This window comes from Choloepus didactylus, chromosome 15 (assembly GCF_015220235.1).
Source record: "Choloepus didactylus isolate mChoDid1 chromosome 15, mChoDid1.pri, whole genome shotgun sequence".
Taxonomy (NCBI): Eukaryota; Metazoa; Chordata; class Mammalia; order Pilosa; family Megalonychidae; genus Choloepus; species Choloepus didactylus.
The window spans coordinates 6,402,698-6,427,825 of NC_051321.1; the positions used below are offsets into that span (position 1 = coordinate 6,402,698).

Sequence of the window (25,128 nt, forward strand, 5' to 3'; positions counted from 1 at the left end):
GGCACGGGAGCCAAGATGTAATCATCCCAGGAAAAGAGAGGCCAGATGAAAAGGCCCTAATGTGGGAGCAGGCTTGGCCTGTCTGGGGACAAAGGGCAGTGTGGCCAGGGAGTGGGGGCGGTGGGCTCCACGAGGGAGCAGGGGCCAGGCCAGGAGGGCAGATAAGGAGTGTGGCAGAAGTGGATTTGCCATGGATTCCTCAAGCTGTGACTAAACACAGCATAGAAACACATTTCAGAGCTAGAAAATATTTTTAAAATCATATATCCAAAATTCTCTTCTTAGATATGAAAGAACTGAGATCAGAGGGAGAAGGACCCCACGGCCACTCACCTGGAGTCAGGGGTTCAAAATGTTTGCATGAGATAACGTGAATTATTGATTTGTGTATCCCTGGTGCCCATCAGTGTCCAACACATAGCAGGAGCTCAATAAACCCTGGCTAACTGGACAAATGAACAATCAACCGACAACCAAAAATAAAGGAAGGGATAGAAGTAAAATATGCATCTCCCTGGGAATCTAAAAACTAACCAGAAAACAAAATATCTTAATGTTCAAAAGAGAAGGAACAGATCCTAGTAAGTCTAGCCTGACTTGAAAAATTAAACCATTCCTCCTTAAAGCAGCATGATTTGGAAAGACACATATAGGTCCTGCCCACAGACGGCTTCCACCTTTTATTAGCGTTCCGCACCTCCGCTCCAATGGAATAGGCTGCTTTTTTTTACATGCTCTCTAACAGCCATCACAAGGGGGCCGGCTTTCATCCCAAGGGACTCACAGGCCCCTGGAAACCACAGCAGCGGGCAGGACGGCCATCGCCTGCAGCTGACCCCGGCTAAGCCCGTCTCCAGCAAGGACAAGTCAGCTCCCGGCCACCGGACCCGGGAGTCATACATCTGCTCGTGCTCATGTGAAAAATGACGGGATGCATCTGGAATTGCCAACAAGTTGCTGGAAAGAGGTTAGACAGTCACATCAGCACCAGCACTTCCCAATTCTGATGACAGATCCTGTCCTTAGAAATCCCATCACTTGTTTCCCTTTGTGGGCCCCCCTTTACGGTGGACGGCAGCACCCATTTGGCTAGCAGGCAGCCATCGTGGCCTTGGTTCTTTCAGCGTGTTTCCTACGCCGGTTTCTAACACAGAGTATCTGCAGACAGGGCCAGCTGGAGAGCCCCTGACGACCACCATCATTCCAGGAGCTGCCAAGCCGCAATTTCGTTAGCAACGCACTTGTGATGCGCCACATGTTCTCCAAACCCCACAAGGTCTGGTCCTGGAGATGTCATTAATTATGCAAATGCATCTCGGTATGTTGGGTGATAGCATCTTGTCTGCAATGAGTACTTAAAACTGACAAGAAAAACAAGGATTTTGAAAATGAAAATGCTACACAAGATATCCCTATGCCCTGGTGTAATTTATTAATTAGAGAAAATGAGTTTGTTAAAAATCAGAAAGCGTGATTTTGAGACAAGTCCTCTGTGAATTCTAGAAATACGTCCTCACCCTTCTTTTCTCCTTGCACACTCAGAGTTCCCCTCCACCCACTCTCCAGCTTGGCTTCCCACTTTCTCGAGAGGGTCAGGCCACTGTCCATCCATTCCCAGAAAGCTCTGCCTCTGCTTCTGGAAGTTTCTAAACCACCATCATCCCCAATAGCATGCCCTCACCACCACCACTGGCTAAAACCAGACTTAGCACCAGTTCCCAAATTTGCCCCTCTCTGCCATGGCTCCTCCACAGACCCAGGACACAGACTCAGCCTCTTCCCAGTCTGGGGTTCTCCTTGCCCAAGGTATCTGGGGACACCCCCGGTTTGCAGTTCCCTTCAGACTGCTGCTTCTCCTGAGCAAGCAACTGTGCCCAAGTTCCTCTCTCCCTTAGCTTCTCTGAGATTTTCCAGTCTCTTCTCTCCCAAAATGGGATATCTAACTCTCTTCACATCTCTCTTGCCCAAGAATCCCCCTCGAGTGGGACCCCTTGGTGGGCTGCCCTGCCCCTACACACCCATCCCTCCCAGGACCCCTGCACAAATGGCTCTGCTGCTTCTGAGGACCCCCGGCCGTCCGCTTGGCCATGCTGTAGTCTAGCCCCTCCCCACTGCTGTGCAAAGCACCGAGCCCACAACCACCTCCACAACTTGGCTGAGGACACACCTGCCCCAAAGCCTCCCCAACCCCACCCAAGTCCACTGTGCTGACCCTGTACCTCTGCCTTATTCACACACCACCACCAAGCTGCCTTTCTCTAGCTGGTCCTTGCAGGCCAACCTCCCGCAACTCAAAGCTAAGTCCTGCAAGAGCAGAATCCCCCAGCCGCTTTTGGTGCCCACAACAGGTACTAAGAGGGCAGTGGCCTCACCAGGCCCTGAAGGTGTGGGAGTGTGACACGCAGCCCTCGCACTGACTTGGGCTCTCTGTGACCGGTTTCCTCCTCTGAGAAGTGGGAGAAGTGACAATGCCGCCATGCCAATGACCACTGTGGGCACCAAAGAAAGCAATGCAGTGCAGTGTTTGTGCTGGTACATAGGAACAGCACAGGGAGTGCTGGTCAGGAGTTGTGAAGTCACTATCACTGCCCAGTAGCTTCAGCCGTCAAGGAGTGATGTATAATCAGCAGACGCCGCCCCACTGCCTGGTGGGCCTGGGTTTGGCCTGGTTTCCCTGAGGCCGGTGTTGGGGATTCAATCACGCCCCTCACAAAAGGCAAGCTCAGGTCCCAACCCCGGTCCTGTGAGGGTGAACCATTTGTAAACAGAACCGTTGAAGATGTCGTTAGTTAACTGCGCCCAAACTGAAGGAGAGTGCACCCTCATCCACTGTGGCTGAAGTCCTCATAAGTAAAGGAAATTGGTCAGAGAGAGAACCCACGGGGGTCAGCCAGGAGCTGGAAGTCAACAGAACTCAGAAAAGAAAGATGCCGCTCCATGCACTGCCATGTGACGGAAAAGCCAAGGAACCCCAAAGATGGGCAGCCAGCCAGAAGATCCTGACCCCGGGAAGAGGTCAGGAAGCCATGAGTCAATAAATCCCTGCTGTTGAGCCAACCCATTGGATGGTGTTTGTTCTAGCAACCAGGAAACTAAACAGCCAGTGGGTGGCAGTGAGGGGGGTGGGTAGGGGGTGGAGGAGGGGAGCAGCCTTCCAAGCTCACCTGCTCCGAGCAGCCTTCCCGACCCGGCTTCCCCCACTCAACCTGAAGCCCAACCCATTTGGACCCTGCTCTGCCTAAACCATGGAGACAGAACCAGGGATGGAAAGACGCCCCAGGTTGGTTCCGGCCCCTCCTTCCACCCCCACAGCCCACCCCTACAACAGACCCTACACTGCTCTAGACCACTTGGGTGAACCAGCTCCCCGACCCCCACCCTCCATCCACACATTCGGGCTGGCACCCAGGCCCCCCACCCACTGGCCTGCACAGCCACGCAGGACTCTTCAATTCCAATACACAGGGCACTAAGAGCCTATTTCCAAAATAGATCTCTTATATTTCCTTGACTTTCTGATGGACGGAAGAGGAGACTCCAAAAGAAAGAACAGAAGATGACAGTAGCATCTAGTCGGGAAAGCAAGGACAAAATTAGGATCTGCTGAGATAAGATCAATGAAAAAAGAGGCTGTGACATTTTTTCAGGAACAGGATGATAAAGTGGGAAACAAGCTAAACTGTCGAGACCTCACTGCGTTAGGATAGCCAAGTTCCAGAACAAACTCAGAACTGGTAGAGCCCATTTGGCGCTCCCAGTAGGTCTCCCTTGAAGAAAACACGTGGTAATGAAGCGTTTGATTACTCACAGTCCTGAGAAGATCTGTGCCGGAAGGTGAACCGAAGGTGACTGCGGTTAACGTCTTCGATGGGGATGGCCACCTCACAGAATGGGGGAAAAGAAGACGGTGAAGCACCTTTACCAGTATCTTCTAGCATTATCAGTTCAATGCAACTGGAAACATTGTGTACATCTGTAAACACTTCTACACTGCAGTGGTGAAAATATAATCCCCTATCTAGTTTTTCTAAAGACAAGACTTTTTCTTTTTTAATTTAAACAGGATGATATTGTACAAGATGCCAAACCAACACTGCAAGGCAGCTGAAATTTTTGAAGTCATTCTGATCCTCAGGGTTACAACTCTATTTTTAAAAGTTGCCATTTTCGTTTTTAGCCCCAACATGGACGTGTCTGCATTCCCCCACAGTTGCGATGACCGGCCAGCAGCTGCATACGCAAGAAAGCTTTCTTGTTTTGACATTACAGTAAAAGAAACAAGACTTAATGCATGCTGCCTCTAAGCAAATATTGTCCCTGACTCTTACAGCTAGCATCTGTATTCCAACACCAGCCCCTCGCCTGGTTTTCACATCTTCAGGTCTTTGGTGTGTGGGCCAGTGTTGACTGCGGAGGGGCTGCCTTGGAGACGTGAGTGAGCTGCATTAAAATATGCAACGTGCCAACGCAAAAGGAGCAGGGTCTGTCTCCCGGCAATAACCTCCATGCACTGTCATCTCTATTTTTTTCCTTTTGGTGTAACGACAGCATGCCACACATAAAACAGATCAGAAGAGACAAAGACAGTAGCTGTCTTTACAAGACTCTGTCATTTGTCTCCATGTAAGTCCTATTTTTACATCGAAAAGGAGATGAGAGTAAATGTATTCCAAGGAGTGCCAGCATGGTTCCTTAGCAACCTTGAAGGACTTCGCTGGCAGAGCTGCTCTGCCCACTCGAGGTTCCCATCGGTGAGCAGGTCCCAGGCTGAGGGGGGTGGGCACTTCCAGGGGTTACAGATGGGCATTTCGTAATTACCGCATGTGATAAAACGACCATGTCAATAATACCTTAACAGTTTCAAACCAGCGAGGCTGCTTGACTTGGTAGTAAATCACGGACTTGTACTCTGAAATCGCTTCATCCCCAGCACCCGGGAAAATCACATGCTTGAAAAGAAGGCACAAAGACTCCAAGTAAGACCTCACAGAGCGTGACATGGCATACACCCTCCCACCCCCGCTGGGTAAGTCAGAAGACAGCGGAGCACTCCAGGAATGCACTAAAATGCATCGCAAATGGAACGTGCCCTGAGTGGTGAAAAGACAGATCTATCTGCAGCCAGGGGCCAGCACAGCCCTGAGCTCAGACATCCACAGTCGTGATGCCTGTGAGATACGGGAATGACAACTGTTTTCTGTCCCTCACACCCTCACCCCTAACTACTTTAACCTCAGGGTCGGCAGAAAGCTGTCTCATTTGTTCAGTAGGTCTGGAATAAAGGACTGTGGACCAAAAGGGAGGTGGCGACACTCCCCTTCCTCTTCCCCAGACATCCAGGCTGTTCACTCAACTCCAGTGGGAGCCAGACGTAAAATCCAGCAGAGGGGCAGCAATGCCGACATTTCCAGAGAGACAGGGCCACTAGCGACCCTGGACGAGGGACAACCGAGAGAATGGGTGCCACGTGCCTCTCAGCACAGCCGTAGGTCATCACTCCCACCCACCTGGGCCCGGGGAGCCAGCCCTCCAGCCCTGCTCCAGGGGGGTGCCTCGCAGGGACACAGCTCCAGTCTGCCTCTGGTCATCAGAGGAGGCCACCTCCCCTGAGCACTTCCCAGGATCATGAGTCCTCCAGGGCCAGAGCGCACCAGCTGCAGTGACCACAGAAGCAGCAGGGCTGGGTTATCTGCCACCCAGAAGAACATGAGCTCAGAGCATGGACTCGAGTGGGCAGGTGCCCAGATCCAAACTGCAGGATCTCCTTGCACTAGCTCCGTGACCCTGACCAAGCTGACTGATTTCTCCAGGCCCCAGTTTCCTCATCTCTCAAATGTGACAATAATGGTGGCTGCACATCTAGTGCTCTGGTAAGGATGAATGAAGGAATCAGGCCAAGTGCCTGGCAGAGCGCCTGGCACAGAGTAAGGCCCAGTGAATGTTTATTGTTATTATTTTATTACCATCATCATCATTATTAAAGGAGACCCTGGAAATCATCCATCATCATCATCACCATCACCATCACCATCATCATCTTCATCACCATCATCATCACCAGCATCACCACCACCACCATCACCATCATCACCATCATCAACACCATCACCACCACCATCATCACCATCATCACCACCATCACCACCATCACCATCACCATCATCACCAACACCATCATCATCACCATCATCATCACCATCAACACCATCATCACCATATCATCATCACCATCATCATCACCATCATCACCATCATCACCATCATCAGCACCATCACCATCATTACCACCACCACCAACATATCATCACCATCATCACGATCATCATCACCAACATCATCATCACCATCACCACCACCATCATCACCATCATCATCATCATCAAAAAAGACCATATATCATCGTCATCATCATCATCATCAAAAAAGACCATATAAATGACCAGAAGTAAAGAAAAGCAGCAAGGGTGACTGCTAGACCCTTGAGCCTTGGGTTTATACCTGAAAGTGAGACCCTGTGAAAGAGCTGGACACAAAAGCCAGTCAAGACCACAGGACTCCCAAGACAGGCTGGCTGCTAGGACCCAGTGGATGCTGGGCCTTAGAGGGCAATTCTAACAGAGAAAGAAGAGCGAGCCAACGCTTATCTATGTCTTTTCATATTCTGTAGCAGAGCCAAGTGCACACTCACAAAATAAAACTTCGACACTAGAGATTAATTAAACTTTGCAACAAGAAATACCTCCAATCGCTTTCCGTCTTCATCGTAAACAGACACAGTCACTTCCACATTCTTTGCTGTTGTTTTGCTTCCTTTATCAAAATCTCCTTGAACTAATGTCACATAAATATCATTTCGAACATCACCTGGGGGGAAAAGTGATACCTTTAAAACCAATTCATTATTCATCATTCAACAGTGAATTTTACAAAATGAATATGCTGTCTATCCTAGCTGAATATTATAATGCTGTATTAGATGCTTATGAAATATTTTCTACAAAACAGCCTCTGAATTTAAAAGCATGAGAAAAGCAATTTTCAACATCTTGTCAAGACTTGCTGGAAAGAGGGAAAATTTCAAGGTTCCTAATTATCTGTTTGGTTCCTCAGTGACCGAGGACACGTCCACCTCCAAGTCCCAGAGAGGTACGGGGGCTGCCGGTGGTCAGTGGTGATCTGTCACCACCATGGTGGAAACCCCCACACTTAGCACACGTCCCCCAAGAATGAGACAGCTGCTCAGGCAGCTCCCATGAATCCATCGTGAGCTTGTTTCAGACGTTTAGACTTACTTTTTGAGACTACCGGTTAGGAAGGAAGCACTATCAGCATAAACCAGGAGTGTCCCGGGCTTGAACACAGGACTTCCCAAAGCCACTGAGATAAACACATGCCATGGATGACTCCATCCTAATCTCTAAATTTGCATTGCAAATCCAAATGCAAACAGGTTTTTGCTAATTGGTCCAAATTAATTTGCTTCATATAGACTTTACATGTGCAAGCAATGTATGGTCCAGTGTTTCAAAATGTGTTAAATGCCACAGGAGAATAGTAGCTTTTTTCTAAATATGTCTGCCATTATTTTCAGGCTAACCCATTTTTAGATGCCTTTCATTTCAATTTAATAGTATTCAATGACCCACAGCAACCCTGAAAAACAAGAGTAGTAGAAAGAACATATTCCTAAGCTGCACTAAAATAAGTCAAAAGATAAAATAACTCAGTGAGTACCCTGAGCAGCCCCGTCTCCCTGTGAGCATATAGCTGATACAGCTGAGCCCCATAAAAGGAAGCCACAGGAAATTGCCGGAAGTGGGGTGGCTTGGCCCCTTTTTCGCTGCTCATTAGCCATGTGACTTTAGGTTCTGGCATAATCTTGATGGGAATTAGTTTGGCATTGCTTTGTCAGCTTCCAAGATACTTATGTCGAATCAAGTGAGTTTATTAATGCAGGCATTATTTGCAAACCAAAAAGTATTACAGATATAAAAAGGATAAATATTAACAAGACTCCCACGATCTCATGGGTATCAAATCAGATTACTAATATGAATGTTATTTGGAAACTGAGAAGAAGTTCATAAACGTAAGAAATTAATGTTACCACAGAGTCCCGTTACCGGTTTATTACACTTAAAGTCTATGATGGGTCCTGCAACACTGAAAAGGAATACTACCTGGGCAGGTGGCAGGAGGTCACTGTTGCCAGGCATCATCCTGTCCAACCCTTCCCATCACCCTACCTGGGCAAGGTGCTGGGCAGCTCACACTCTGCTCCTCCGTCCTCCCTTTGGTCAGTTTCTATCCCGGTGTTTGCTGAGCAACCACATCTCCCTCGCACAACCCTTGGAGTTGGAGGGACCAGCCCCACAGAGGCACCGGTGGTCAGCGAGCACATGCCACCACCCCGTTCTGCCACTGTCCAGCGACCATGCAAGACCCGAGTGGTGTAACTGGGAAGACTCAGCTCGTCGTTAGGAAATACCAGGAGGCAGGCCGGCTGTCTTCAGGGCATCGTGGTTTGGGGGTGGAGAGAGAAGATGGGAGCTAGTAGGTCCCTCTGTCACCCAGCAGATGACGTCAACACCCAAAGGAGGTGGCTCCGCAGAGGGAGCTGTGGAGAAGCAGAGCCTGTGGCCCAGGGGCTCAAAATGCTTTCTCTGACTCTGCTCCTCGGTTTCTTGTGCCAATAAATGCCCTTCAGATTTCAGCTATTTGAGTCAGCCTTGTTGTTTTCTGTGGCTTGTACCCTACTGTATCCTAGCTCCCAGAAGCCTGCGAGGTGGGAATTATTATTATTCCCCTTCTCCAGGTAGGGAACCGGCAGCTTAGAGATGCCTTAACTTGGCCAAGGCCACTGAGCTAGTGAGCAGCACAGGAGCGGCCCAAAGCACGGTCGGGCAGACCCCAGGACCCGCATCCTTCCCTCACCAGCATCAGAGGTGCAGACCACGGTCAAAAAGACATGGAGCCCAAACCTACACAGGAAGCCACTTTTCAAAGACTAGAATACAATAAAATGTATTGAACTAAATTGATTCCCCTTAATTTTAAACTGGCGCTGGGTGCTTCAAATGATATCACAGGATCACATGAGTGGCCCAGGGACGCCGTTACGAACACAAGTTACTGTGAAGGCATCAGCAACGTCCTCTAATGCACCTACTGTCACAATCAATCCATTCTCCAGGGCATAAGAGTGAATTTTGCAAGACTTCCCACCTGACCCTTGCCCTATCAGAATTCCTCACATCCTGTATTAGATGTCTGGGTATTACCCAACCAAATGCACTCACTCTGGAAAGCCAGGCCATCGTACACTTAAGCACTGATTGTTCCATTTTCCCTGATTCTGTTGCACAGGAGACAAATCCCAGGCAGCCCAGTTAAGGGCCAGAACCAGACATGGGATGGCCAAGGGTTCGCTTATGGTGATGAGGACAATTACATCAGCAGGCGATAGAAACCCATTCCTCAGGGCTGGGTTTCCAGTCCACGCTTGTCCACATGGCTACACTGCCAGGAGTTGGTTATCACATCCCAGATCCTGAGCCCTCACCTTCTCTGTGACCACAGATCCTGACCTCCACGGGTGAGCCGTAAACACACCCACCCAGCTCCTTGCCAAGCGTCCACACGGGATTGTCCACACGTCCTTCCTTGTGGGCAGCTACACTCCCTGCACTAACACCGGCTCCACCAACACCACGGAGGGAGTCAGGACTTACCAGGCATGATTATCTCCGGAAACCCCATCTTCCGAGCCACGGCTGTGGTCCTGTCCACTAAATGAGGAAACTCTTTTCTAATCTGATGGATATCTCCAGGCAGTAATTTCAATGTTACCCACAAACCTAGAAAAACAACAGATGCGTGAATCATGATTTATCTTACACATTTCTAGAAGATGCTTCAATGAATGAGCAACTTTTAACTCAGAAGTCAACGTCTTGGGAGAAAACGGGTGCACGAGAAAGTGGGACTAGCGAGAGCCACATGGGTGGGGGAGTTACAGGCATCCAGTTACCCGCGATGCAAAGCCTGCTCTGAAGATGCGTAACGGGCAGGTGACGGGCATAAGAACGGCGTGTGCAACGTCTGCCGAGGACCAATGCCTCTTTTGAGTCGATATGCATTTAGGATGAATCAGAAGGTAGCATGTTTCCGGGAGTGGCTTGAGAAGACTGTCATTTTCAGTTCTCCCAGGAAGGATGACAGCAAAGGAGGACTCAGGAGGGAAACTCTCAGCTTCACTAACCCAGGAGAGCCTCAAGTTGCTAAGCAGCAGCAGCGGCAGGTGGGCGGCTGAGCTGTGGGGGCCACCAGCAGCACAGCCCATGCCGCCAGCCTCGGCCAGGGTCCCCGTCCCTCCATTTCACAAGAGCTCAGCAAAGGAAGAGAAAATGCCAAGCCACTACTCGGTTCATTTCTCCAAGAGGGAAAATGAAGACTTTCAATGCTCTAAACCCAGGTGTGCAGGACACCTTGGTGGGGATACAGCCGACCTGCCAGTGTGCGTGACCTGAGAGTGAGCACCCCGTGCTCGCCATACCCGCGAACCTGGTGGAGAATTGCACGTGGTTTAAAACAGTCCTGGGCAGCAACCCAGCAGTAGGTAACAGGAAAAGGGAATAAAGCAGGTACTTTTCACAAGATCAAGAGAGAAATGGGCAACCACAGAGTGTTCTCCAAAGTTCAGAACACTGGAGGGCTAATCTCCAAAACTGGGGTCTGGGGGTCACAAAGGCTCCTCTGCGGAAGGGACACTGGAGCTGAGCCCTGCAGGAGGGGCCATGCTCAGGGACGGACTCCAGGCCAGGCCCAGGGTGGCGGGGACCAGCGAGGCGCCCGGCAGAGAGAGGAGACGAGGCCGGGCAGCTGGGGGGGCCCAACCCTGCAGGGTCCGTTGGGCCTGGCAAGGACTTTGACCCGCTGGAAGAACAGAGGAAAGCCCTACGGGGCGTCCAGTAGATGAGTAACGTGGTCCCAACCGCTGATACTCCGGGAGCAGGATGGGAATGGACAGGAAGTGAGGATTCTGGGGGGAGACCACTGCGGGAGCCCAGGAGAATACTGGGGGACTTCAGCTAACTGGTGGTGAGGGGCAGAGAGCACCGTGAGGAAGTCGCAGAACTGGAGGAAGTGGGTGGAAGGAGGGGCCACCCGAGTGGGGCAGTGCAGTCGTGACCAACAGCGGGTGCCACGGAGCCTCTCCCCTAGCCAGGGACCCTGCATGTCAGAGCGGATGTCAAGAAGGGCCGGAGCACAGAGCAGGGAGGGAAAGCAGAGGGCCCAGAGCTGTGCATGGAGAATTCCTGACATCTAGAGCCCACAGGGAAACAGAAGCCAAGGAGACAGGAATCCAGGGGAAACCATAAGGGGTGGCGCCCACCGGCCAACAGCGCCCCAGGGCTGGGCAACTAGAGTGTCACCAAGGACCTCAGCAAGAGCAGGCCCAGTCCAACAGGAGGGGCCGAGGCTAGATGGGAGAAGGAGAAGTGAGGAACCGAAGATGAAGATTAGAGAGCGCAAGGTAAGCAAGGCTACCGGGAAATCCCAAGAGGACAGAGACAAAGTCCACATATGGAGAGATGTCTTGTTCAGGGTTTTTTGGGGTTTTCTTTTTTTTTGGGGGGATGGGGGTTTCCTCTGTTTTTTCCCTTTTCTCTTTCTTCTCTTTTCTTCTTAAGATAAGAAATTCCAGATGGCAGAAGGGAGAGATTGAAGAGGAAGGAGGGAAGCATAGCCAAGAGAAGGAGGTTCCTCCAAAAGATGTCAGAGGGCAGCATCCACACAGGGCACATGCACCATTGCTCAGGTTGTGCACTGCACAAGGAAGCTGGCTAAGAAAGGCGAGGAGGCATGAAACTGCAGCCACACTCTGCTCAACAAGCCGCATGCCCAGCACAGGGCTCTAGAGACAGGTGAGCAGATGGACCCTCAAGGGGCCAGACGGTTCCTGCCCCTCACCCACAGCTCTGCCATCCAGGAGAGCAGACCATGCTGAGAAGACACCCGCCGAAGAGCAAGGTGGATTTGACTGAAGTCAACAAGGAGCTGGTCCTCCCTGGGGAAACAAGGGTACAGCTCAAGGGCTCTCAAGTCCCACAACGTGGGACTCCCCAAACCTCCCGGAGGGATGAATGGTGCAGAAAGACTCAAACTGCAAAAGTGGCAGGATATGGGGAGGTAAGGAAAGGAGGATGACATGTTTCAGAATGCCCAGAAAAATCCCATACCTCAAACACATGTTCCTTCTCACAAAACCCAGCTGGCTCAAATCTCTTAGTTCATAAAGTGGCATCTTTGTGATGCAATTCAATTTGTTACAACACAATTTAAACATGGAGATGAAATTTTCCTGATCAAGTTGAGTGTTAAACTCTTTCCTCACTGAAGAAAATGAGGCCAATTTTAACCAAAGACCAAAATGAGTTTGGGTTTGACTTTTGCTTAACCAAAATCACTAAAAACAAAAGAAATTAGCATAGGCTCTAGCTCAAACAATAGGAGCAGATGTCTAAGGGAGCTCAAGAATTCACTGTCCACATAAAACACCAGCATTTCTGGGTTTGGGGTTCAGAATAATTTGAGCTAAATAAATATAAAAGACAGCCAATTGTGACAGGGAAACATATTGACATAAACCAAAAATAGGCCAAGGCCTCGAGCTGAGCTTGGGAAAGACTCACTGGTTCTTCGTGATGAGAAATATTGAGGCACTGTGGCTTTCACCCCGTGACCTTGACTGAGGCCTGCAGGGCAAGCCAAACATCAGGTCAAGCCTGGGTCAGCACTGGTGAAAAAGTCAGGGGGGCCGCTGGGCAAAGCTCCGCCAACTGAGCACGAATTCTGCTCTGCCTTACTGGGCCCAGCTCTCCAGGGAATGAACCGGATTCTGCCCGGAAGGAGGCCCTGGAGGAGCGTTCATGCCCTTTCAAGGTCAAGTTGAGCCATTAAGTCTGCCAAGGGCGCTTTGGTTCAGGAAGGCACCTGGGGTGCCCTTGAAAAACCTATTAATGTTCTTGTCCCTCGATTTTACCTGTGACCTGAAAACAGCCCACGGCCCCAACCTCCCGGGAGGTCTGGAAATGGGCCCCGTGGTGGCAGCCCATCGACCTGAGCTACAACACTTTGAAGAGCGGCAGGGGTGGGTTTCGGATGCTCTTTCTTGGTAATTTCCTGCTGGCTTGACACCGCTCTCCAATTTTCCTGTGTGACTGTTCGTAATAAAAGTTTATCAAAATGCTGACAACTGCAAGAAAAACTGGAGCTCCATCAGGAGTGCCCCAGGGCTTCCTGAACAGCCCCAGCCAGGGAATCCCTCCAACCTAAACAGCTCTAATGGGATCTCCCTGTGGTTTTCAATTAAAGTGCAGACTGGGAGGGTTGTTAATTTATGAGATGGGTCCTGGGTCAGATGAAAATTGCCCTGTCAGAAAAGACCACATTTCATGTACGGCTTTGGGTTGGGTTTTTGTTTTGCTGTTGTTTGCCAGGGAGGAGGTAGGAGAAGGAAGACTAAATAAAGGGATTTCACACCAAAGGAAAGCTGCACATCCCTGCAAAGCCCCCAGGAGCAGCTCATTCTTCCAGAACATTTTTCAGACTCAATTCACACTCTCCTTTAGACTAATGGGAAATGAGTCAAGACCATTGATTTTTAAACTTCTGGAGACATACGATAACGAGGCAGAGACACGGGTCCATTCACCTGAGCTCTTTGGGATTGGGGCACATCTTTACCAAGTCAAGGAGTGAGACGTGGGTTTCCCCAGCATGCTAAGAACCAAGTCAGACACCGAGTCCTGAAGGTGACTTGGCCACGGGAACAGCTGTTTCCTGGCAGCCGTCCTGGCCAGCCCCGAGTGCCAACTGTCACCAGCCCCAGGGTGATTGATTCATTGCCTCTGCCAACAGAAGGTCAGCTGCTCGGAAACTTGTCAGCATGGGATTAAAAATGATGAGTGCGAGTCGGGGAGTGGGTCAGGACAAATCACTTCAATAACAGAAATGAAGGGGAACCACAATCTGCACAAATGAAGCCACTTTCTCAGAGGGATGGAGCGGGGAGCCTCAGAAAAACAGGGGCAGTGATCAGCACACACCATGGCTGGGGATAAAGAACAAAACAGCACGTATCAAGGTGGGTTATGACTAAGGGCGCCATGTTTCTCTCAGTTGCAGGGTGAAATGAAGGCCTGTGGACAGTTACAACTGTCCTGAGAAGGTGGCATTCCAAGTGTTTTTTTTTTAATGGTTAGGGCAAGAGGAGACATCCAGAGAAGAATGAGTGAGCCAAAGGGATGAGTAAGCCTCCAAGCTCATCAGCTCTGGCCTCTTTGCAAACATTTAATTATATCCTGCTCCAGCTCCCCATCCCATCCAGGACGCTGGTTTTCTCTGAAACACTCACAAAGGTGACTGAAAGAAAACCCTCATGCACCGTATCAGGAACAACTATCACCACGGCGTGTGTCATCGGCATTGTCAGCATCAAATAAAACACACAACACATAAACCAGACGGCACTGCCACTAGTTACTACAAACGAACGTGGACGGAAGCAAAACCCAGAATACTCACCCTGGCCCTTGTGGTTGACTTCTTTAGCAGTGATCACTTTGTTTATCACAGTCTGAAGGAAGTCATTCTCCCCTGCCACCCTGGGTGAGAAACGGGATGACATGTTCAGCGGCTTGTGTCGGGTGGCGTCGTCCAACGCGAGCCTGGAGGGCACGGGACGGCCAACACCACGGGAGACAGAGGGGCCCCGAGACCCAGAGGTCACGGTGACGAGGGAGCCCGAGAGACCATCGTCACCGCGTGCAACAGAGCCATCGTGAGTCAACGCACGACAAAGGACAGGATAGGCAACAAAAGAGACAGGGGAGAGCATCGGTCAGGAAAATGCTGAACCACGCGAGAGGAGTAAAGCAAACAAGGTTGCCCCTTTCCCCAGGAAATACACACTCCACCCCCAGCCTCTGCTCTGTTCCTACCAGACAGGGACAAAGAGGGACGTGTCTAGAAGGAACGTGGTTGAAGGGCAGGTAATCCCAAGGAACGTTTAAGCCCAGGTCTCCAAGTTCAAGGATTCCTGACCCTAGCCTGGGTCAAGGGGCAGGTGGTTTGAGGGGAAAAGCCAATCCAGGCAAAATAAAAAGGCCCCCCAGCCTAACTTCTCGCAAGGCCCTTGGCCTCTAGTCTGTGCCATCAGACTGAGTGCTCAATATAACCTCAACTGGATAAATGTGAGAGTGGCCGTCTTCCGTGCATATGCCTACTATGTCTGGAAAGTGAAACTGCAACGTTTAAGAATGGAAAGCTTTCAGGTCCCAGCGACCAGAGGCTTTGACAGGTGCACATTAGGACCAAGTGGATGAAAACAGACAAGACAACATGTGAAAACAGAAATACCACATAGCGCAGCAAAGCACAATGTGAAATGAGCAAGAAAATAAAGTGTAAGTAACACTTAAAATCAACTCTAGAGACAAGGTCAGTATTAGTCATCATTTCAGGGAGCTCAAAGGAGATGAGGGCGGTTTTAATTTACTTCACCAAGTTAGAAGACAAGAGAAAGAGATGGAGAAATGTACACTGTGCTTCCTTCCCTAAAACCTATCCTGTGGAGATCATAAATCAGTTTTAATGGAGCAAAAGATGGGTTCATTAGCATAGCATTTCCCAAAGAACTGGTTTCATTGCTTATTTTGCTATTAAAATCATGCTGCTCTTTTGTTGCTAACTCTGTAAATATTAATCTGTATATTGGTCTCCCTTTAAGGGGCAAGGAACCACAAATTACAGAGTTGAATGTGCAATAATATTTTGCAAACTGGACATTTCCCTACAAGATAGACAAAGATGGTAGAAATACGCAGGCAATTTCAAATAGCTCATAGCATTTCCCCATGAACACTAGCAAAACACTAACCTCCTAACTTTACAAACAATAACCAAACTTCTTTTTTTTTTTTTTTAGTTTTCCCAGAAGACATTAACAAGCAACAGGTAATTTCAACTTAGTAGTACATTTGGGTTAAGAAACCCTGGGGTCTAATATATAAAATCACATTCAAAACAGCATGGGGCTGCCTTATTTCTCATGGGCAAACAAAGCAAGTTCATATTATAATTTTATAAAGGTGTATTTTATTTATTACCACAATGTCTGTTCGTGTTCAAAGATAATCCCCTTGTTTATGGAGGAAATTCTAGATCCTGCAGTACAGTGCGTCCTTTCTAACTCTCTTCACTGCCTGTTATTCCAAAGCAGTTCTGTCCTACAGAACTTTTAGCAATGAAGGAATGTCCTGTGGCTACATACTCTCCAGCATGGTGGCCACTGACCCCATGTGGCTACCAAACAGGTGAGCTGTGACTAGGGTGATTGAGGAGCTCAATTTTTCAATTTAATTTTAATTTCAATTAATTTAAATTTAAATAGCCACAAGTGGTCACCACACTGGGCAGTGCAGTAATTCTAACGCATTTAAGCCACAAAGGATCTTTGCCTCCAGTCGATACACTTAACTCAACCTCGACTTTGAGCTGTTATTCCTGCCGCAAGAAGACTGTGAAGTCTTCTGCTGAGCTCTAGAAAAAGCCTCCTTTTTGCTCTCTGACCAGACAGGCTAGAGGCACTCTGCCCCAGGTTGAGTGGGGGGCCATCAGGTGAGGGGACATAGGGTAATAGGAGGCAGGTTTCACCGCACTTGCCCACAGGACAGAGCTCCTTCAACCACCCACCCAGCATCTCCAGCCTCCCAAACCCCCTCAGCCATCAACTGAAAGCAACAAAAAATTTCTAAAACAAAAATTTGTTTCAAGAGGCAAATTACCGAAGTAAAAACAAAACTGCGGAGAACAGACAGAACTGCGATCACCCTGTCAGGTCATTCGGACTCGCCATGTCCTTTACTTGTCTGAGTTCTCACATCCCCAGGAGGAAGCTGTCTCTAGGATTAACCAACACCATTTTAACTCCTCTTTCTTTCTCTCCACCTCTCTCCAAGGTGCAGAAGTGCCCCTGAAACGGCCAGTGCCTGTTAGCTGGGTGCTCTCTTATTTTAAACCTCAGGGAACTAACACCAATTCCTTCAGCCCTCCCCCAGGTTCTACCTCCAAATCAGAGGTGCCATTTAATGAATCTCCCCTGAGTTTTTTCCAAGCTTCTGCACCTCTCTAAAGATGTCACTTCAGGTCAGAGCTAGACAAAGCCTAAATAATGACAGGTCTGGAAATGGGCCACTCGAAGCAAAAACCGAGCCAGAAAAATGAGCAGCCGGAGTGTTTGCTTTACAGTATTATTTCTCACTTTTCAAAAGAATTCATCATCATGATGTTTGGTTTCCTATTTTAAAAACAACCACCTCCTGCGATGAATTCCAAAGCATAGTATTTTGAAAATGCGAATAGCTACCAGAATAAATCGATTAGGTTAAGAAACATTCACACTCATAGCAGAATTGTAATTCCGCACATCCCTACGTGATGAGGCAATTTAAGGATCAGAGAGAGCTTCCACAACCAGGACCGAAAGAAACTTCAGCCCAGGATTCTTAAGGCTACAAAAACTTGCATGTGCTCTAGCAGTGACTAAAGAGGTTTTTCATTATTATAAAATAATCAGTCCCCATTTATGCTTAATTTATAAACTTAATTATGAAGATAATTATTACAAACATACATTTTCCACATTATATCTGGTTATGTACTGTGACTGCTCCATACTTACGGCTGAAAGGGAATGAAATGTTGTTTATCTTCATCATCTACTTTTCCATTTATTATATCTGTTACATCCATCACTGGGGACAAGAAAAGAAGAGAGATTGTTTTTGCTTAAATGCTGGAATCATAGAAAAAAACAAATAAATAAAGGAACATGAGAATGTCTCCTGGCAAACAACAATATAAACTGTATGTTGGCATATTATGTTCAAGTTTAAATTATTTCCACATTTGAAAGACAAATGAAGTTGCTTGAAAATGCTGCCCCAAATGGGGTTGGGGCTCAAAAGGCAGCGTTGCATTTAATAATTTCCTTTCCTTTAATCTGATTGGCATCCTGGAGCAGTGCCAAGCAGGGAGAACTTTCTGTGATGATGCAAATGTTCAATACAACAGCTTCTGAAGTGTAGCAAGCACGATGGAGGAGCTGCATTTCTGCTTTAATTAATTAAAATTTAAATAGGCACGTGTTGCTAGTGGTGGTAGCACGCTATCACACAGTGCCTCTTGGGAGCCTCACATAAGTTATTACACACACACCCCCAAATAACAAATAATAAGAAAGTGGCTACCATTTGCCAAGAGCCCAGCACGACGGAGTGTGTCTAGTGGACATGTTACCAGCAAATCCTCGCAACAACCCACTGCATAGCTGAGGAAACTGAGGCTCAAAAACACAAATGAAGGAACTTACCCAAAGTCACCCAGCTAGAAAGGGGCAAAGCTCGAGCTCAAAACCAGCCTTTCTTGCCTCTCTCTGATGCCCAAGCTCTTTCAATTCTGTTAAATGGCCTTCATGAAGCATCCCCTGGGAAGGCCCCAGCTTGCTAACATCACAGGAAAGGCCAACATATTTTGCACTGTACCCAGTATTAAAATATAAAAGAGATAACCCAGGGGGCAGTTGCATTCAGGAGTTAATTCCAAGTCACTTTCTATCTTCTAAACAAAACTCTTTCTCGTGTTGATCATGAAAATCAGAGCCAAAAACTCCAAGAACAATCCCAGGTGGCACTGAGCACTGTCTACCCTGCCTTTGCTAGCTGCCACACTGAACTAAAGATGAGAAAGTGACACACTGTGTTTACTTTCTTTTCCACAAGACCTTCCCTGATGATTATGATCATATATTGGAAATGTAGACAATTTTCATTTCTTGCCCCCCCACACACACAAACACAAAAGTAGGGAGATGTGGGACCAGGAGAACCCACCCAGTTTGCTTGGCAGAGCCCAGGGCCCCACACAGTGCATCCCCAGAGAAACCACCCACACACGCTGCATGGAAACAGGGGCTCCGACCGAGCAAAGGGCTTACGAATGTGCTCAGGGATGCAGGGCCAAGATTCTCAAATAAATTGGCACAATCAAAATGAACAGTCAAGAAGATGAATGTCTAGGATGTGTGTCCCCGCCTGGTGGAAGACTTCCCAGCTTCACGCACTCTTGGGTCCACTGAGCAGCACTAGCTCGCAGCATCTTCCTGTTTGCTACGATAGCTGTGTGCACAAGAGCACATTTTTCCAATGATTGAAAAGACCTCATTTTATTGCCAAAGTCCAATCCGCCTCCGGTGTTTTTAGATAACAGCCCACTCAACTGGCTACGCGCCAGGAAAACGATGGTCTGAACGTGGGAGACGATCCTTTACACCCCAGTCCATTGTGGGGGCCTTGCGTTGTACCCACAGGTGTCTCTCTGACATGGACTCATCTCACCAGCTGAGTGGGTCTCCCTGATGGTCCAACTCCCTTGCCAACCCCCCGTGCCCAGCCCTGGAACACACCAGGGGCTCAGGAACCATCTGTGGGAAGACAGCAAGTCAGCAAGGAAAGCGCCTCAGCCTGCACACGTTGAAAAGCCTCTTACTCCTGCCCAAGCCACAATCCTTTGAGGCCAACCAATCCCAAGCTCCAGAGGAGAAAGCTCTGACACCACTCTTCACTGCTGTTCTTTCCTGGAGATTTTTCCCTCCCTGATCTTCAGCACACAGGCCCGTGCCAAAGAAGTGCTCACTGTGGTTTGGACTTCAGACCTCAAAATATCCCTGCCGCCAAAGGAGAAATGAGGGACTGAGCTCAGGGAGGCCCAGGGTCTCCACACTCAGGTGTGAGGGTCAGCCTTAAGAAAGCGAAGAGTTCAGCCGCTGCTGTCAAGGTGGTCGTGTGAGGGAGTGAGGGTGGGGAAGGCCCAGCAAACAGCGGGAGAGAAGTGCAGGAGCCGGTCTTTCTAGACAAGGCAGTTGAGGAGGGGAGAACGACCCAAGGGGCTGGCCTGGCACTCCACACCTCGGGAACGTTACTGTACGTGGAGCAGCCGCTTTTGGAAGACTATCACCCAGAAAAAAAGATGTTCAGGTTTCACAAGCCAAAGATGTACCAAAGTACAGCTACCCTTCCACATCATGACTTTCCCCACTGTGGTTTCAATATATCACTTGTCAGCATAAGAAATTAAATGCGAATTTTGGGGGAGTTTTGAGGAAGCCACAGATGACATGCAAGAGCCAGCAGATGACACACAAAGGCCACAACTGTAGAGATATCTTAAAAAGTTTAGTAACTCATAAAAGCATAAAATTTAAATTTTTTCCAAAATTTTTTCCAAGGCAAAAAGCACTGTTCACTCTTTGCAAACTGGCCCTGCCTTGGCTGGTGGTCTCCTTCAGAGCTTAGCTGTCCCCTCAATCGGAGCAGCCTGCGGCAAATGGGGAGTGAGGGTCCTCTGTCTTACCCGAGCCTGTGTTTAGTCCCAGCCTTCGGAAGCTGCTTCTCCTGGGCCTGGGCTGCTCAGAGGACCCGGGATTCCCCACTGACAGTCCCCGGAGTTTGAGTGAGTGCCTCCTCTACTCGCTTTGGAACAAACCTCCCCAGTGGCTTCCCTTCCCTCGAGGCAAACTCTGGGACGGCCAAAAAATTTTACACAGGTTTTCTGGGTTGCTGGGGGTGCCACGTTCCTAACCCCTGCGATGTAGAGGGGGTAACTGTGTAGAGGACTGCTGTGTGTACAGGCTCAGTCCCCTCGTTCTGGATTCACTGCCGGTAAACGCTACGGAAAGGGCTCCCAGAGCTGTGTGGGGCTGCCTGAGGCTCGCTCAGGAGATAACCTGCGATGCCCGTGTCTTGCCTGTGAAAGATGGAAGCAGCTGCCTGCAGGATCAAAAAAAAAAAAAAAAAAAAAAACTGGAATCATGTGGTAGATGCAAGGGCAGGACCCATTCTAAAGACATCCAAACCAAAGAAAGTGAAAACTCTGTCTGGAAATAGGATAAAAAGTTAACAATTGAGTGGTACGTGGGAAAAAACACACCCACTGTAAATGATGGACTACAGTTAACAGTAATGTCTTAATTTTTAATCAACAGTAAAGAAAAACCACACCAATGCCAGGGATCAATGGCAGGGGCAATAAGGGGTATGGGATATTTTGGGTTTTGGCTCTCTCTCTTTTTTTTTTTTTTGGCTTCCTGGAGTAATGAAAATGTACAAAAACTGATCGTGGTGATAAATGCACAACTACGTGATGATACGTGAGCCACTGTGTACTTTGGATGGACCAAATGGTGCGTGAATATATCCCAGTAAAATTGCATTAACTAAATAAATGAAAATTTAAACCAAAAATATCTTTAAAAAAAGCAGCCAGATGAGAACGCCACAATGCTGCGGCTCACGGTGCCATCTCTGCTACGTCCTAGTCCAGTCTCCTTCTTACAGTGACCAGAGATGGCTCAGACACAGAGACAGCTTCTGGCTCTAAGAGAACACCAGTCGATCCCTTTTTAGATGTCACATACTGAAAGAGGCAGAGAACACACTGTGGGATTATCTGTGAAGGCCGTTTGGGGGACGTCCTCGTGGACACACACCTCCAGCAGCCCTGCTGCAGCACTAAGGAGGCAGCTGCTGGGAAGCCGGGGGGCAGGGAAGGCCTCCACCCACGTCCACTCGGGATCAGGGACTGAGGTTTATGTAGGTGGGAAACAAAAAAAAGTTAATTTTGGAAATACAAAAAAGCAACAAACTGACCCTCCCATTTTTAACTTGGACACTTGCTATTCTGCCAAAAGACAATTTTTAGGATGGTTTCAATGGGTTACTTTTTCACCCAGTTCCGCAAACTCTGGAGCCAGTGTCTACCTTACTGAAAAGAGAGGAGAGGTGCATTTAATATTTAAGATGTGGAATACTTTCTAGGAAAGCTGACTGCTGCCGTCAAGTCCTCTCGGAGTCTTTTTTTTTTAAAAGCTCCTTCTCATGAATGAAATCAGGGGAATTTCAGGGAACAGAGGTGGGATTTGCTGTATGATAAAGTACGTGTAGTTTCATTCTTTTTTATATTGAGAAGCAGAGTTTGGGGCATTTTTTAAGATGCTAGTGACACTTGTTTTCCCTCATGATAGTAAATTTGACATAACCCAATAATATGGACTTGCCCTTAGAGGTATTTGTTAATAATTTTGAAATATTAGGTCTTGCCAAGGTTCTGACAACTCAAACCTGTACTACTGAAATATTAAGCAGGACACACTAAGCTCTCCGGTGTAAATACCTTGAAAGAGAAAGTAATCACTACATATACAGAGAGGCAACTAGACTGCACATGCTACATCCTGTGTCACCTCCCTCCATAGTATCTGATCAAGATTTTAATTTATATGAAACTTCTAGAGCAGAATCAAAGCTCCTCTTGGGGAAAAGGCGGGGCTTCAGGATAAGGGATCCCACACGAACACTACCAAGGCATTACCACGGGGTAGAGAACACACACCATCAACAGTCCTAATCTCTCTGAAAAATACAGTGTGCAAGCCTTCAAGATGGCACAAAACAAAGGCCAATGCTTCTTGGGGCACACCACTCGGGGGCTTGCCAAGCGTGTCTATCATTGGAAATCGGCACAATTCAGTTTCAGCTCTGGATCACTTCAGTAGACCTTTGGGAAGGCTTTTTCTGTGTTTGACTTGTTCTAACCTACCAGGGATTTTTTTTTTCTTTTTTCATTTCACGACATTTAAAGTAAAATTCTACTAGAGGAAACGAGTTCTGTGCTAATGCCGAGTGGGTTGGGTTTGAGTTCAGCTTCTTTTAGTCAAGCTTTCTGAAGGTTGGCGTGTTAGGTGATAAATAAATCCTGAACCTGGAATGCGCTTCAATTCTAAAATCTCCCTTAAAAGCCTCTCACTTGAATCCAAAATCAAAGGCAAAGACCAGAGGGACACTCCCTAACCTGGTAGAAGGGAGGAGGTGTCACAACCAAAGCAACGGAGCCCCAGGCAGCCAAGGCAAGGAAAGGAAGCCGAGCAAGGAGCCCTGCTGCAGGGGAGAGCGGCCGGCAGGCCCCGACCCATTGGGGGACCTTGCAAGGAGCACTAAGAACGTCAAGAAGCGCACACCGTTTGATGCACAACCCCCCGTCTGGAGATTAATCCTCAGCAAACAACCAGCAGAGGCAGAAAAAGATGCACCACGCAGGAAACACTCTCCAAAACCAAAGGATTGCTGAGTTATGGGGCAGCCGTGTGTGGCAGCGATTGAAAATCCTATTTTTTTCAGTAAGGATTAATAAAACGGTCATAATATAATGCTTTCTTTAAACAAATACATAAAGCACACCTTATGGTCTGATATTTTTTAAAAATTACAAACTATACACTCATACACACACACAAATATATACAAACATTAGAAACAGGACAGCATCACAAGGTTACCAGCCTGCGCTATGTGGAATTATAAATGATTTATGTTTTATTTGTGCTTTTCTTTCTTTTCCATAATTTTTACCATTTTTATCATCTTTACATTACAAAAAATTCATTTTTAAAAAAAAAAGGACTATGACATATTAATTTCAATGGAAGCCTAAGAACTCAAGCTGAAAGTTCCGTGAAGACTGCTATTTTTATGGAACTGGGTTCTGTCAATGGGGACATGCAAAAATCATTCTGGATGAAACCTCCAAATGAAATATGAATGTGGGAATTAAAGCTGTATACAAATGGGCAGAATATGTTTACTAAAAAGTTGACACAACTTCGCAGAGGTGAGGAGTGTCCCTCCTTAACGAGAAAGAGGGCGTTCGGCTGAAGGATGCGGCGTGCGAGGGAGAAGCAGGTACTACTTCTGGAAACGCTCCCAGGAAATGTGATGCCAGCGGATGACCAGGGCGGCCGGGGGGTCTGATGGCAGCACACGGCCAGTCACGCAGTTTTCCATTAGTGACTCACGGGTAATTTTGGTTAAAGCAGATTCTGGTTTAATCAGTCGGGGTGAGACCTGGGCAACGGTATTTTTGAAAAGCTCCCCTGATTGCTCTCATGTATAGTTAGGTTTGAGAAACACTGCATGAAAGTATTTACCCTTTGTGCCAAAAAATTCTATTGCCAAATAACACGATAAAATCTAGTCCCTTCTATCCCAGAGTAGAGCTATCCCTAGGAAATGGGGGAATGTATAAGCAGAATGCTGAGGGCCTCAGAAAAAGGCATGCCAGTTTTAGAATGTGTGTTTTATTTTCAGGAACACACAGCTAATCGGCTTCAGAAAAGCAGGCCGTCTGGAGGGAAGGTGGCGGCTGAGAGAGTCTTCCAAGCCCTGGCTCACTTAGAGCTGCTCGTGCAAGGCGCTGGGGACCCAGAGACAAACAAGACATCAGGGCTTAAGCAAGTGCAGCAAAAGCCAAGTAAACGCAAAATTGCTTGGCAAGCGCTACATTGGACAAAAGCGCCAGGACAATGCGCAGAAGATCTGGAAACCTGACTGTAACAGCTAGGCGTCTGAAATCTTCCAACAGAAAAAAAAAAAACGCCACCCAAGGGTCGCTGAAGGACTACATGTTGGTTCTTTACAACAAGCACAAAGCAGGGGGACAGCCCCAATTCCAGCAGAGGGGGCAGCACGGAGTGGCCATGCTCCGGGAAATCCCCGGTGCAGAAGCTGGGACAGGGAGGCTACAACTCAGCCCTGGGGTGAGGTTCCAGGACCCCCGAGTCCTAGGGAGAGGTGGGTACCCAGGGATGTGAGAAGGAAGAGACCTGTCCAAAAAGATGCAGGCAGGTTCCTCAGGTACATCCATCTAGTCAGCAGAAATCCAGTGGCCAGGCAGGGGAGCCCCTGTGGCCAGTGACCCAGCAGCCCAGGCGTCTCTGCCGACCCTACTGGTGGGGCCTCCAAAACCAGGACTTGTCTCAGGGCTGCCTGCCCTAGCTGGAGAAGAACTCAGGCTCCACTAATCCACGGAGAATGCCATAAGCTGGTAGGTTCTGGCCTGGTTCCCGAGGATTCCAGCTAACCGCAGACCCCACCAAGGGCGTGGTATAAGCAGTGAAACGCCCCAGCAGGTCCGGCTGTACCTGTAACCATCAACCTCTCTACCCGTCATTCT

The 25,128-nt window shown here is 48.3% G+C and overlaps 1 protein-coding gene across 2 annotated transcripts in view; it reads right to left on the reverse strand.

The window, feature by feature from the left end:
* DOCK1 (dedicator of cytokinesis 1) overlaps nucleotides 1–25,128 on the reverse strand; it is a 546,722-nt gene that overhangs the window by 425,517 nt on the left and 96,077 nt on the right. The window contains exons 11-16 of one of the 2 annotated variants that reach the window (XM_037804943.1): nucleotides 17,747–17,819; nucleotides 14,590–14,669; nucleotides 9,732–9,857; nucleotides 6,740–6,864; nucleotides 4,851–4,949; nucleotides 3,809–3,881 (exon numbers count right to left, since the gene is read on the reverse strand). In XM_037804943.1, the coding sequence (XP_037660871.1) occupies nucleotides 3,809–3,881; nucleotides 4,851–4,949; nucleotides 6,740–6,864; nucleotides 9,732–9,857; nucleotides 14,590–14,669; nucleotides 17,747–17,819 (576 nt within the window). Of the gene's footprint in view, nucleotides 1–3,808; nucleotides 3,882–4,850; nucleotides 4,950–6,739; nucleotides 6,865–9,731; nucleotides 9,858–14,589; nucleotides 14,733–17,746; nucleotides 17,820–25,128 lie in introns of both variants that reach the window. The other variant, XM_037804942.1, reaches the window with a different exon arrangement.